At 42.5% G+C, this 14,112-nt stretch overlaps 2 protein-coding genes across 2 annotated transcripts; both read right to left on the bottom strand.

Annotated features, from left to right (window-relative positions):
• Positions 1–319: 319 nt before the first annotated feature.
• On the bottom strand, positions 320–1,475 carry LOC133967405 (trace amine-associated receptor 13c-like). Its single transcript, XM_062402827.1, has 2 exons — positions 1,306–1,475; positions 320–1,133 (listed from the first exon to the last, which is right to left on the bottom strand). Exons 1-2 carry the CDS (start codon positions 1,473–1,475, stop codon positions 320–322), a joined length of 984 nt encoding a protein of 327 aa, XP_062258811.1.
• A 2,767-nt stretch (positions 1,476–4,242) lies between these two features.
• On the bottom strand, positions 4,243–11,471 carry LOC133966979 (uncharacterized). The gene is made up of 15 exons (XM_062402119.1): positions 11,335–11,471; positions 10,356–10,417; positions 9,935–10,029; positions 9,658–9,815; positions 8,542–8,788; positions 8,011–8,167; positions 7,440–7,527; positions 7,288–7,350; positions 6,569–6,768; positions 6,181–6,315; positions 5,580–5,767; positions 5,333–5,487; positions 4,976–5,221; positions 4,450–4,612; positions 4,243–4,335 (listed from the first exon to the last, which is right to left on the bottom strand). Exons 1-15 carry the CDS (start codon positions 11,469–11,471, stop codon positions 4,243–4,245), a joined length of 2,187 nt encoding a protein of 728 aa, XP_062258103.1.
• Positions 11,472–14,112: the final 2,641 nt, after the last annotated feature.

Genomic DNA, 14,112 nt, shown 5'->3' with positions numbered 1-14,112 from the left:
ATTAGTGAGAATCATTTTTATTTATTTGAAAAAATGTTTAAATGATTATTAAGTAACTCTTTAAATTATTACCTATAAGACCTGTGGGCTCATAGATCATTTATATTTCTTATATATATACATGGACAAATACACCACAGCAAATTTCTTGTATGTGTTAACCTGCTTGGCAATAAAACCCGATTCTGACTTTATATTAAACATAAGACAAACATTAATGAAAAGGTTTATACACATATACAGAACCACAATGAGCAGAGATTTCTGCTTAAGAACATTATAACCTCTATGCATGTTAGTTTCAAGACTCTGTGTGTCGCTACAGTAATTTAATATCTCTGGAGCCGGGTTTCAGTATCTTCAGTGTGAGGATGAGTTTAATACATTTTCTGAACCAGGGGTAGAAGAAGGCGTAGATGACCGGGTTCAGACAGGAGTTAAAATGTGTCAGCCAGATCTCAACAGCTGCGGACGAGGCGTTGACGGACGTGTCTTCACCTGCCAGAGTGGGGAAATAGTACGGACAGAAACAAATCAAAAACACAACGACCACGATGCCCAGAGTCCTGGCTGCTTTCATCTCTGCCTTCTTCACGGTCACAGTCCCTGAGCGTGGAGCTGCCACCATGTGAGACCTGATGGCTCGAGCCTGAGCCAGAGCCGCCACAAACACCCTCAGATACAGAACTATGATGACAGCGATGGGGAGGATGAAGGTGAAGACGAGGTCAACGACTCCCGCGATGTTACTGATGACGACGACACACTCGCCTAAGCAGGAGCTGGACCTGCCTGGCTGCTGCAGGTGATCGTTCATCAGCAGAAGCCTGTAACAAACAGAGCAAACCCAACAGAGGCAAACACACACTTGTGCCCGTCTCTTGGTCACTCTGGTGGGGTAATCCAGAGGGTCACAGATGGCGATGTAGCGGTCAAACGATATCAGCACCATGTTGGCCACCGAGGCCGAGGTGATCATGTAGTCGAGGACGTAATACAGCGTGCACACAATGTCACCCAGAAACCAGCATTTCTCCACATAGATGATTTCAACCGGCATCAGCAGGAGGCCAACGAAGAGGTCTGAGATGGCCAGGGAGAGGAGGAGGAGGTTGGTGGGAGTGTGGAGCTGCCTGGAGAAGAAGAATACCATCACTGTACTGTAATACACACAAGTCATTCCATTAGGTATGCCAGGATGTGTTTAAATGAAAGAAAGCAGCTATTTTACACAGTAAATAAAAAAACTCTACAACATCTGTGAACCTGTGTTTAAAATACAACGTGGGGGAGGATCGTATCTGCCTGAAGTGGGAGATGGAGATGATGACGAGCAGGTTAAGAGCCACTGTGATGATGGAGACGGAGGAGAGCAGGACGTAGATCAACATGGCCTGGGTGTGAGGGTGGCTGGGCTTCCTGCAGGAGTTGTTGAGTTGTGGGAAGCAGAGTTCGGCTCCCTCCGGAGTCTCCATCGTCAGAGGAGAAGCTGCAGACTGCTCAAAGTTGTCCTCTCCAGTCGTACACTCTTTTATCTCGCTCCTCCCGGTGCCTCCTTCATGCCACAGCTCAATGGACACATGGGATCCTATGGAGACCTCCTCCCCAAAGCTTTCCATCATGCACAGGACTGACAGCTGTGGTTTTACTATCCATCCCATTCTCATGAAAACCATAATAACAAAACGCTCCTTCGTCTAATTCACATTTTATCTCCATTGTCCGGTTTTATTATCATTATTATTATGTTGTCGACTGCTGGACACATGACCACGGAACTTGGTGGAAGATGTGATTGTTTTTTACTAGATAATTCAAGGATCTTGATGAAACAAATCAGATATGTTAAAGAGACTGATATTCATGAGCCTGTTCAATTTGGTGCAGATCCAAGTAAACATCTGGATCTAGAGAATTTGAAGGTGATTTCACAAGCCAGCTGTTTGGCCTTGGCGCAGGTCTGGACTCTACTGATTGACATTCTGTAAACTTTATTATCACTGCACTGTCATCACTGAACTGTGGATCAGTTGAAAAGACTTAGAATATATTAAAACCCAGAGTTTATCTCCAATATTCAGCAGGAAACTTTAAAAACATGAAGAATTCTTCTTGACAGAAGGTGGATTGCTACCGAAGCTCTGCTGGTTTAGGAAGCAGAGGATCATGGGTAATATCCAGTGCTCACTTGTGTTTCAGGAACTCGACAAATTGATAGACTTTGATTTTTCTCAACATGAAAGCTCAGCAAACATTACACAGCCTTGCTATAAGACATCGCTGTCATCAAGCCGCACCGCCTGTTTGCTCCACTGGTCATTTGTGGTGTTTATTTAAAGGGATATTTTACTGAAAAATGACATTTCACCCATGATCACCACTCTGCTGATTGAGGGAGGGTGAAGTGTGCTAAGATGTTCTCTGATAGACGTTCTGCAAGCTGCGTGATATCTTCACGGACCCTCGGAAACACAATTGAGTAGCTAAGTCTGCTAGCTTCGCCACTTGTGTCTGACTTTTAGGCTTAAAACATGGGGATAATGACCTCAATTCAGGTTGAATGTAACTGTCCTGCAGACACTTGGATGACTTAATCCCCCCAAACGATTCAGATTCCGTCGTGGGGGAAAGAATGAATCATGTTAACGCCTCAAAACTGCTTCTGTGGTTGTTTCTGCTGCAGTTGGTCCAAGTGCACGTTGCATGATGACTTGCACATACATGTAGACATCAAAAAGGTTCAACTATACCCGCCTCACTATTACGTCTGTTAAAGAGACGTGTGTTAAACTGTTGTATCGTATTTGTGAGGCTGATATCACAAGAGGTGAGTTTAGGTCGATTACTTTGTGATTTGGGCCAATGGGTCATGTCAGGTTCATGTTGATGTGTAGTGGTTGAAGTGAAACTCCAAAGTTTACTTGTTTACTTTGAACCGTTGGTGAATGGAGCAATAGTTGCATCATGTGTTGATCGTGTGTTGGTGTTGACTTTGTGTTGTGCTGCAGTGACGCCTCTGATTGCAGTCCTGTCATTATGGGACGCTAATGAAAGCAGGTGTGAAACTGTCCTCATCCACAGAGGTTCAGCTAATGGGTCACAGCGAGCCCTGCAGTGTTTATTTACACAGTGTGTGTGTGTGTGTGTGTGTGTGTGTGTGTGTTTGGTAAAACTTCCGTTAAACTTTAGTTTGACTCATAAAACATTTTACAATTATACAGAAATAAGGGACAATAACTGAAATGTCACTAAAGTTCATTCCTCCCCCGAGGTCCATCAGTTCCCTGATGGACCTGCATTTGAATCTGCTAGATTCAAATTCTATTCATCAAATCCATGAAATGTCAAACTTTGAACATTTGAAAAGCACGAAATATACAAAATCTACTACTTGGGGCCACCTTTGGTTGACATGCAGTATTTCCATGGTTCACTTGTGGCCCAGATCTGGCAAACGACCCAGCTGCCATCATTACAGGTGGGATTTTGACCGGGTCATTGAGTAGTAGCACCAGCCTCCTCACAAATGGACACACAACCAATGGAAAGGGATGACAACATAACAGAAAACACAACTCATTATATTCCAATGATGCTTTTTATTGATTATACACTTTCATAATAAAGGTAAATGAACCTGATTTTATTCTAACCAGGTTGAAGTTCTTCTTGGATTTCAAAATCATACCAAAGCTCTACAGGAGGATTGACCCTAACTCTAACCACCATGGTGGCGCTGTCACCAGCTGCATCTATATAAAACCTTATAGCCCACTCTTCATAGTATGTATAGTCTGTAGAGCCCTAAGGAAGCCCGCTCACACATTCAGCTGAGGATATATTCCATACCTCTGCTGCAGAAAATCATTTACACCCCGACAGGAAAAAACAACCCCAGAAACCCCCAAATCAAGACCCAACTTATTCAAAGCTTAGAGAGGATCAGCATTGACGTCTGGTTGCTTCATGTATAATTATGTATGAATATTTCATGTGCCATTATAGATCTGTAGAAAGATCAATGACTCTTCCTGAGCGTCGGTCGTTCTGAGCCTCCATGGAAACCTGAGAAAATAACCAAACCCAAGTTATGGTCAGTCATTGATCTTGAAATTATACAGATGTATCTTCTACAAAATGCGACGAGAAATAAAAAATATGGGTAGAATTTGTTTCTATTTCAGCCAACGCATGAACCCCCCCCCCCCCCCCTACATCCGTCAGCAAGGGAATTGAACTTACTCAATAAGTCCAGGCCAGTTTGATGAGGGCAGGGTTTTCATCCTCAAACTTTGACATGATGGACCTGCGTCTTCTCTCACCCGGGCCACATCTCTGAGGAAATCAAATGACAGAAGTTCCGTTTCAAGTGTGATACAAAAATACAAAATATCTACTCATAAATCTTTATATAACTTAATATGATCTAGTCAGGAGCTGTCGACCTACCGGGATGCAGTTGCTACCCTTCTTGACACACAGCGTCACTCTGCAGTGCAGGAAGACCTCACCATCCTGTCCAGAGAACTGGAACGTGTTGAAGGAGAAACTGTTGGATGTTCCCTGTCCGTTGTTCTTCACATTCACCGTGGAGTCAGCGGGGTTAGGGCAGCTAGTCAAACAGACAGAAGAGCAGACATGAAGGGGTATGATCCCCACAAGCATCTTTGTGTTTCTCAGCCGTAGAGTATTTAAAGATAGATAACATGAAATATCTAAAATAGTGAGGTCACACGATCTGGATCAGGTCAAACATTGGGCTGAGGTCGGGTTGGTGCCAGAAGAACAGAATCTCTCTCGGGTTCGGGTGAGACTGGGTGAGCTTCCTCTCAGGCTGGGTCGTGATTGGTGGAGCTCATGTATCAATGAGAACTTGATCCCGCTCCACAATCACTGGGATCTGGGATATTTTTGGATTCGAGTTTGCACAGTGGGAGGAAATGGAGACGTATCGTCATGCAGTCTGTGATCTCACCCTTTGATGATGAGGTCATATCTCAGGGTTCCGTTCGGGCTGGGCTGGTCGGTCGCCCAGCAGGAGTCCGTCACCACTGCAACCATTTCGTCATCCAGCCCATCAGCGCTCAGCTCCACCCACAGCTTCTCGTCCAGTTGCATTTCAGTATGTTGTTGTAAGGCTTCCTTGGTGATAAGGTCCTTGTAGGCCTTCATGGTCAGATTGTAAATCCGTTGTCCAGAAGTGATCTGCTGGGTGACGGAGCTGGAAGGCAAAGACAGAGTTCAGTCCAGTCTTCATCTCTTAAAAAGTAAGTTAAGCTCAGTTTCTGGTTCTCAAAGGCGTCACCTCTGGAACCGTACACCCAGCACAAACCTGTCTTTGAGTGTGAAGGTAATGGTCTTGATGTCCGGCTGATCGTAAAGACATGAAAAGTCCAGATGAACCGAGTCCTGACGGTTGATAATGCCGTACATGGAGCTGTTCCGGTTCACGATGGTGTTCTTGTAGAGGATCTGGCTGTTGTTTGCCTGTAGGGACACACGGAGACAAACATTGTTACTGCACCTTCATTTTAACATTTCAGGCTGCAGCAGTTAATGTTCTCCTGAGAGGTACCCACCAGGATCACTGCTCCACAGGCTTTCTTCCTGTCAAAGCCGAACGTCACCATGTGGGTCTCATTGTCCATTTCACCTTTGCAGGCCTCGTCATTGAGATGTAAGACAGAGAAGTCAATGCCTTTGTTCTCCAAGAGACATTTAGCCATATTCAGCTTAGCAGCATTCTTCTCGCAGACCATTGGCTCTCCTGACAACATATAAAGATCAGTTAACTTTGTCCAAATAGCAGAAAGGAGGAACATTCAGATGTTAATTATACGTTGATTAACATCTTTTCAGGGGCTGACAAATGGACACTTTCCAAAGTTTATATCATGTCTCTTTAGTATTACTTCTTAATGTTATTACATGCACGAAAAAGGATTGTTAACATTTATATTTATATCATGTTTGGAATTATTTGGTGCCAAATCTCTTCATATGGGCCAAATTAATTGAACATGCGAGCCAATGAAACACATAGGGCCTCATTAGGAGGTTTCTGACCACGACAGGTGACACATCATCTATTCAGATCCTCAATGGATATTCCACTTATTCCATAAATCTGAGACAAATTATAAAAAGAGTTGTGAATCTCTTGAGTCGAAGCCGACTCACCAAAGGTGCCGGTTGAGTTGTACTTGGAGGCGAACATGGCCCGGCAGACGCAGCCGCTTCCCCCGTTGCTCTTCTGCCCACAGAACTCGTGATCACTGCAGAACGTGTCCTGACAGACGCCCTGATAGAAAGCAGCTGCAAACACACACACACACACACACAGGTGTTGATCTCAGACAATGATCAGTCTCACAGAAGGTTCACAATGTCAGTACATGTGAGTGCATGTACTTGAGTCTGATTCAACCAAGCAGGCCTTTAACGTGTATTGTTTCAGTTTCAGTGCTGAGATCTGCAACTGGAAACTGGACCTTGTCTTTATGTTGAAGTAGAGAAAAATAGTCCTAATTAAAACCATAAAACAGAAGATATTGAGTCACAGCCTTACAGCAACGGGTCTCTGACTTCCATTCCTCCACTGTGATGTTGGAGAGGCTGCAGGTTCTGGCATACGCCTCCAGGAACTGGCACTTGAGACCATCCCCTTCAGGGTATTTACACAGCGTTTGTGTGCAGGCAGTAATGAAGGGTTCTGGGTCATGTTCCATGTTGCAAGCAGTAAAGGGAGCCTGCTTCAGGAGGTTACACCTGTTCCAGTGATGCAGAGGAGAAAGAATAATTACTTTTCAAAGTTACAAAGTGCTTTAAAAGTTCAATCTAGATCAAATATGACAGGACAGAGGAAAGTACAATCAGTCAATATTACAAAATTAAAATCAATAAGACTCCCATTAATAATTTAGACCGTTCCCATGGCACAAGACAAACATCTATCCCGTTTGCCTCCAATGACAGTTGATAGAACTTCCTGGTGGAAATGTTAACCTTCACCTCAGAGACAGGTTTCGATCGTGATCCTCAGCTCTTGATCAATGAAGCTCTTTCTAGAATCAACCCACCGGTCTTTCATTTGATCAATCTAGCAAATCTTAATTAAAGTGAGCTCTTCTGCAAATGTCCTGCAAAACCGGTGAGGACACATACACGAAGGTGCAGCTAGCTAACTGTTATAATACTACACTCTTGTTTTCACGACGTTATGGATAGAGAAACCTCCAGTTCGTCTAATTCCAGGATTCAGTACAACTTGGTTCAGTTTGCATTTACCAGTCAGTGGAGGTGCTGCAGTTGATAGTCGGGTCCGCAGCCTCTTTATACTGCTTGTCACAGCTGTGGGGCAATAAGCAACATCAGATCAGTTCATTTTATCTGAGCTACAACTTGGCTGCTGGTGTGGGACGTTGTGTTCAAGGTCTCACCCGGTGTCACTGTGTGAGGAGACCTTCTCATCCCTCACAGTCCGACTGGAGTTTCCACAGAGCCCGTAAGCGTCTTGTCCATTTGGCCCTGACCAGTTTCAGAAAGGGAAACGTGACGATCAATGAACTTTGCAAGTGGAGCAAAACGAAGGCTTCAAATAGTGACGAGCAGATCAATATCGAACGAAATGATTCTTGAATTAGCGTCTCATATTAGATCATCTTAAATATTTGATATGTACCATTTAACAGCCTTGTGTTTAGCATGTGGCTCAGTTATTAACAAAGAATAGTTAGAAGAAACATGGCAGATGGTGGTTGTGATCAAATCAGCACTCCTTGTCCACTTTTATGCAGATGACGCCATTTTATATGTTCCACAGATCAAATGCAAGTACTGAAGTACATGTATTTTAAATAGTACTCATATCACTCTCTATACCATGACATACAAATGTTATTCTCGTTGGGTTTGTGGTTTCTGATCAGTGCAGATGAATTTGACTCCATACATCACCCCCAACATGGCACCTTCAGCCTAATTACTAAGAATCAAGGATTTACATTGTACCTGTCAAGTGGATGTGAGAGACGGAGCCATCGAAATGGACAGAAACTGTGAAGTTGGAGGCTGACATCTTAGCCGTCACTCCAGCCTGGTCCTTGGTGAGCTCCCACCCATGGACCACCATCGCTGTGGTGTTGAGACGAAGCTCTCTGGTGTCAAGCTTCATCACGGCAGCGGAGCAACGAATCAGAAAAAAAGTCCACGAGCAAAATGTTGAATCCAATTTGAACTTTTGTCATAATTAGCATGGTTTTCATTATTAAAGAAAGAAACAAGCATCACCATCATCTGTCTACTGATTCCAGAACTCTATCGCATATCTAGAGAAACGTTCATCTTATGGCCAATTCCTTCATACGATTCAATATTAAATAATAAACTCTATTGCTCTGAATCGACGGCGGCTGGTGCGGCTGTCGATCAAGACAACAGCAACATCAGCAGATTCTCCAGTTCAGGGTTTTTTCACCAAACGTTGAATCAACAGGTGAACAGCTCTTTGTGCAGCAACAGGTTCTATGGAGCGTGACTCACCAGAGCTCGACTCCCTTGTTCCAGAGAGATTTGAACTCCCGCCGCGTCCAGCTGCAGGATCACACGTTTCAAGAAGCTGACGTCTTTCCGGCGTCGCTCCTGGAAGACGCCCACCACCTGGAAGCCGGGGATGGATGTGGACTTGAACAGAGTGTAGCCACAGCGGTCCGGCACAGCCTGGACTTGCCCAGCGAAACCAATGACCGTGGAGCCGATCACGGTGCACACGTTGTTTGGGATGATGCAGCTGATGGAGGCGGAGGAGCATATTCAAACGGAACAAAACACCATCAGTGTTTGGTAACGACTGAAACTCATGAAGAACTTATGGAATTTGATGTTACCTTCCATTTCCATTGCAAGTCTCCTTGGGATCACAGACACTGACAGCAGTCGCAACTCCACTCGCATCACAGGAAACAGTGGAGCAGCTGCTTGGGTCTTGAACTGTCGTGTTTGTCTGATAAACAACGCCTAGAAGTCAGGAAAACTATATTTAGTTGGTTTAAAAAATATCACCATAGCCTCAAGAAGCATAGTGGTCATTTTGATTTTTGCTTCTAGGTCAAAAAATGTAATTTAATTAATATTTTGTTTACTCACCAGAGCGTCTACAACCGCTTATTTCTGTGAAGAGACCTGCTGTTGTTACAATTGTAGGGAATCTCTGTTTAAAGACTGTGAGGCCATTGACCTCCACGTCTAGTTCCTGGAAGGTGCATAAAAAACAAATGTGTAGTAATCGTCCAAGACTTCTACAGATATATCGTTAATAAATCGGGATTTAAACACGAGACTCAACACAACCAACAGAAAAATGACCAACTCATACCCGTCATACTCTTTTGATTAATTTACTCACGAGATGAGAATCAGTGTATCCAGGAAACGTCCTGATTCCCATAACCGCTTGTGGCTCAAAATTGCCAATTTCGATTGTTTGAATCTGAGAAGAGAATTTGGACAAAACACAGGACAGAAATGTTTTTAAAATCCGAAGAGCTGAAAACAACATGTGTCAGAACAAGTTCCCGTCTGATTCTCACCGGCGCTTGTGTACTGTTATTTAATGTAATCACATGGATACATTTCCCAGCGTGTTTCAGGTTCGGTAACCTTTTATGGAGCTCAGATCCAGTTGGGATAACCATGGGGAATGTGACCAGGCTACCTCTGTCTGCAGCTCCCGCAGATATCAAAATGCAGTCGTTCTTGATTCCAGAGTCGTACTGGCCATTGGAGCAGACAGTAAATCTGCTGGCATTGAAGCTCACCTGTTTGACAGGAGAAGACACAACATCGATAAGAAAATGTCAGCTTGTAAACATTTGATCAGTTAGTTATTAACGTAATTGGTAGGTTGATTAAAACACATTGACTGTTTATTACTCACATATATTTTGTCATATTTCTGTCCGTAGAGGTTGATGGGGCACGACGTGATGTTCAATTCAGCTGAACCGGTAAAGCTCTGGGTTGTTGCCGTACCTGAAGATATTGAGACAAGAGGTTTTTGGTTGGATCTGTTGTTACATTATGAATAAAAACAGACCTCAGGAGTCAATTTGTTGAGGTTTATTTTTTTGTTTTATGATTTAAGAAAAATTAAAGAAGGTCATATTTTCACAGTAAAGGTCTGAACTCTTGTAGCTATTTTATTTTACGGAAAATCATTTTAATATTAATTCTGATCGAACATCACTTAACACTTTTCTACTTCGTTAATTTGTCGCTCATCTCTAGGAGGCTTTCTAACGACATCTTGTCAGTGTGAATGAAGTGAGTGGTTGTGTGTGAGTTGTGTAACCTCTCACCTGCGAGCACACTGAGTGCAGCCAGGTGTAATATGTTGAACATGCTGGCGGCCGATCGGGATCTGAAACACAGTAACACAAACTTGTAAAGTCACAAGTTACACTTTTTCCAAACTGAAAATTGTGCAAATTATAAAATGGACGTATTTAAATTGTGTTGTTTTTCATTTTCTCCTCTTCCCCCTAATTATGAATAAAAGCATTTTTGAAATCCTTGAAATGTTTCACCTCACAGCTCCTGAGGTGATAGACGCTTTTCCACTGTGAAGTAAATCCAGTCACTCTTGTTACAGCTTTAATTATCATTTGCATCACAGCAGTGATCTAACATTCAACTGCCTATCTGCCGTCACTGTCCCATGTTCCATTCTCAACTGGTGCATTCAAACTGAATTCAACACGTTTGCATTTATAAATTTCTGAAGTGATTTTCAGCTTCTTTATTTGATGAACTCAGTCGGAGAGACCGAGAGGGGATCAACTCACATGGGAACTAAACGTTCAGCCATCGAGCATCCAGCTAAATTACATTAACACTGTTAACACAATCTATGGGACCATTGGAAAATATATAAATATATACATTTTTCTGTTTATTTTAAAACAACCAAACATTCCAAACGTGTGAATGAACCTCGTAGCTACAGAGTTTCTCACTTGACCGAAAGCATAAGGTGCAAGTTACCTTTTTATTAAAATGTTTGTATTGTCAGATCTGCAAATATCACTTATTCTGAAAGATTAAAATATATAAACAAACCCGGAATACTGCTTCACGAATACCGTTATTATTATTGGTATAGTTAACAATAATTATTCATTTATAATTCAAAAATCGGGACATATAAAAAGTATCCTGTCTTAAAAGTCATTGTTACTCATATAAACTGACAGGAGGAGAAGTTTCCAGGTGGTTCTTACCGTGGTAGGAACTGAAGTGCAGCAGCTTTGTGTCGGAGGAGACGTTTCACCTTCGGACCGATTGGCTCTGTCGTCCGTCTGTGTGGACGACTCAGGTCTCTGTCTCACACTGTCTCTGTGTCTGTTCACTTGTTTTGTCCTCAACACATTCTCGTTCTGGTCCTTGTGACCAAACTGGCTTCCATCATGGAACATTCCAGACTCCAAACACTGTGTAATTAACTGAGTGTCACAGATGGAGACTGACAACCTGACTTCAGTTCAGGTGTCAAGCTCATCAACGCCAACATTCAAAGATTCCTTCTGAAGGAGCACAGACACTTAATGTGCGCCAACTATTCATCAGTAATATGATTCAACACAGTATTCAAACAGTATTATGACTCAAACTACACGTTTTTACAGTGTAGTGGATACTTTTCTATTGTAAACGGCCCAGATTAGTGTGTTAACATTTTAATTTCTATTCCACGTATATTCTGAGTGTCTTCAAAAAGTCAAGGCGGAACCCAGAGAACAACTCTAAGATGATTAAATGCTCCTTCGTCAGCCACCATGTTCGAACCCAGAAAATTGTTGTTGTGAGCCCACAGTAACAACCACTGCACCACCGTACCAACCAGTCCAAAAGACATCCTTCATCTATACTGCTCATCCTTCAAGGGTCATGGGGTCAAGATTTAAAATACCAGTTTAGTGTAAAAAATGGGTAATAAGTGGATTTAACAAAAGGCCATGGCAAAGTAAAGTCTTCAGCATTTCTTTGAACGACTTCTTCTTTAATGAGAATTAAAATGTATGAAATAACCTTTCTGGCCTTTAACCGGAAAAGGTTACATCATGCAAATCGCTGCTCACGGCTGTATTTAGATTTAGCTCTTTAACCCACATTATATACAACTGGAATGTAACGGGGCAGGAAAGAGATTGACAGGTTCATTGTTCAGGTCTGTCACTTGAGATTTAGCTCCAGGGAAGAAGATGGAGGGAGGACAAATTCAGGTTTGTCAAACCGATCACAAAGTGCAAAAAGTTACCGCTTTACATAACATCACACAAACACACACATGCAGACACGCACGTTAACTCCAAGATGTATGCAAATCCTGACACGTGACATGTGTTGGTAGGTCTCCATGTGTGTGTCAGGGATGTGAACTGTGTTTTTTATTCTGGAGTATCCTATGGAGAACAAGGTCTACCCCACGAAGACCACCTCCGCCGAAAAGTTGGACACGACAAGAAAGTTGGCTTGTTCAGCTTGTGTGTTTCAGCATGTGTGGGTTTGCTGTTCGGTCGAGTTGATTGGACGTTACCTCTTGGAAAGGCAGTTCATCACTGAAGTGCAATGCATCCTGGGAGAGGCTGGGCCACGCGGGGTCCACCAGTTGGACCCTTTGCTTCTCTGGGGCCGCATGTGTAGCAGCCCTTGAAGGAGCCTTTGAAATGGGACAGTCTGGTTCCGCTGCTGTGACACAACCGGTCTTCAAATGGACACTTTTTTATTTTTTTATTTAGTTGTTATTATGCTATATTCTCTGTACTTTTGTGTTATATTGAAAACTTGCAACACATTAGAGTCCTGACAGCCTGAAGGTGCAGGGGATGGAGGAGAGGAATCTATTTCATTCACATCCCCCGGGATTTTACTTTATTTAAGTTGTAATAATGTTACAGTTTTTAATAAATAATAATTTTCGCCTACATTACAATCATATTCAGGTTATATTTCTTTGACTGTTGTTATGGAGCAGCCCATTGGTTAGAAGAACAGCTGCATCGTTTCACATGAAAACACAACCTCAGGGCCACCACAGTGTTCCTGTGTGAAACTGGCCGTTCATGGGTTCCGCAGAAACAGTTTTCAGAGTTGTGTGTTCCGACTTCAGTGCGTTTGTGTGCCCTGAAGACAGAATGTGGAAAAACCATGAACGCTGTAAACAACACGTGTGTATTTGTGTGTTTCAGAGAAATCACACAGTCTGACTCCTCAGTCAGGTATGTGCATGATAACGAAGAGCAAAGGAAAAGGTCCAGGTCTCACAGAGACATGAATAACTTAAGACGTGAATCTTACATGTAAAAGCATTTGGATAAAAATCGTGTGGTGAGGCCTCATCATTGGAACAGGGACTATTATTTTGAAAAGGACTTTTACTGATTACTCTAAATGTTCTCCACGACTTTTCTCACAGCAGAACTCTTTGGTCGTTTACAAGCCAACATGTACATTGAGATCCTCGGGCACAAAGCCTTCTGTTCTCAGAGCATTTCCTGATTTTACCTGAATTTTAATTATATTTCTTTGAATTAAGTTTTTTATTATTCAGTCATTTTTTATTAATATTAGTCCTTAGTAGATTTTGGAAAGCTCTGTATAGAAAGTTATTATTATTTCGATAAAATTTTGAGATTCTTGGTTACACCAACCACATTCACCGCTGACAAACATAGAGATAGACAACCGAACAAACACACACGCACACACACACAAACACACACTGGACCTAATGACACAAACATCCACACGTAGGTAATGACTCTCTTGTGAATCGCTCTCATCAAGGATTCACACCTTCTTGTTTTTACTCCTCTAATCTCAGCGGCTCTTCTCCAATCAGACGTGTGAAGGTAAACATCCGTGTTCCAATGCAAACACATGATGTAAAATACACACATCAACACTTGACGCAAACAAAAACACAGCAAGTGATGATGCAACCTGACAAGAGCAACACTTAAAGAAAATAAATGTTTTAAATGAAAAATAAATCTAAATCTTTTCCTGTCGTGTCAATTCATCATTTATTGCCTAATTGTGTGTTTTATGTCTAAA

The sequence above is a fragment of the Platichthys flesus genome, chromosome 13 (genome assembly GCF_949316205.1).
Source record: "Platichthys flesus chromosome 13, fPlaFle2.1, whole genome shotgun sequence".
NCBI classification, from domain to species: domain Eukaryota; kingdom Metazoa; phylum Chordata; class Actinopteri; order Pleuronectiformes; family Pleuronectidae; genus Platichthys; species Platichthys flesus.
This window is presented reverse-complemented; position numbering and strand designations above follow the sequence as displayed.

What these genes read in the sequence shown, in the direction of transcription:
- LOC133967405 (XM_062402827.1), bottom strand. Translation starts at nt 1,475, where the DNA reads ATGGAGACTCCGGAGGGAGCCGAACTCTGCTTCCCACAACTCAACAAC. An exon ending in ATCTCCATCTCCCACTTCAG is followed by an intron (nt 1,134 to 1,305) that starts GCAGATACGATC and finishes CTTCTTCTCCAG; the next exon opens with GCAGCTCCACACTCCCACCA.
- LOC133966979 (XM_062402119.1), bottom strand. Translation starts at nt 11,471, where the DNA reads ATGTTCCATGATGGAAGCCAGTTTGGTCACAAGGACCAGAACGAGAAT. An exon ending in TGCACTCAGTGTGCTCGCAG is followed by an intron (nt 10,030 to 10,355) that starts GTGAGAGGTTAC and finishes CAATATCTTCAG; the next exon opens with GTACGGCAACAACCCAGAGC. An exon ending in TATGACCTCATCATCAAAGG is followed by an intron (nt 4,613 to 4,975) that starts GTGAGATCACAG and finishes CTGTTTGACTAG; the next exon opens with CTGCCCTAACCCCGCTGACT.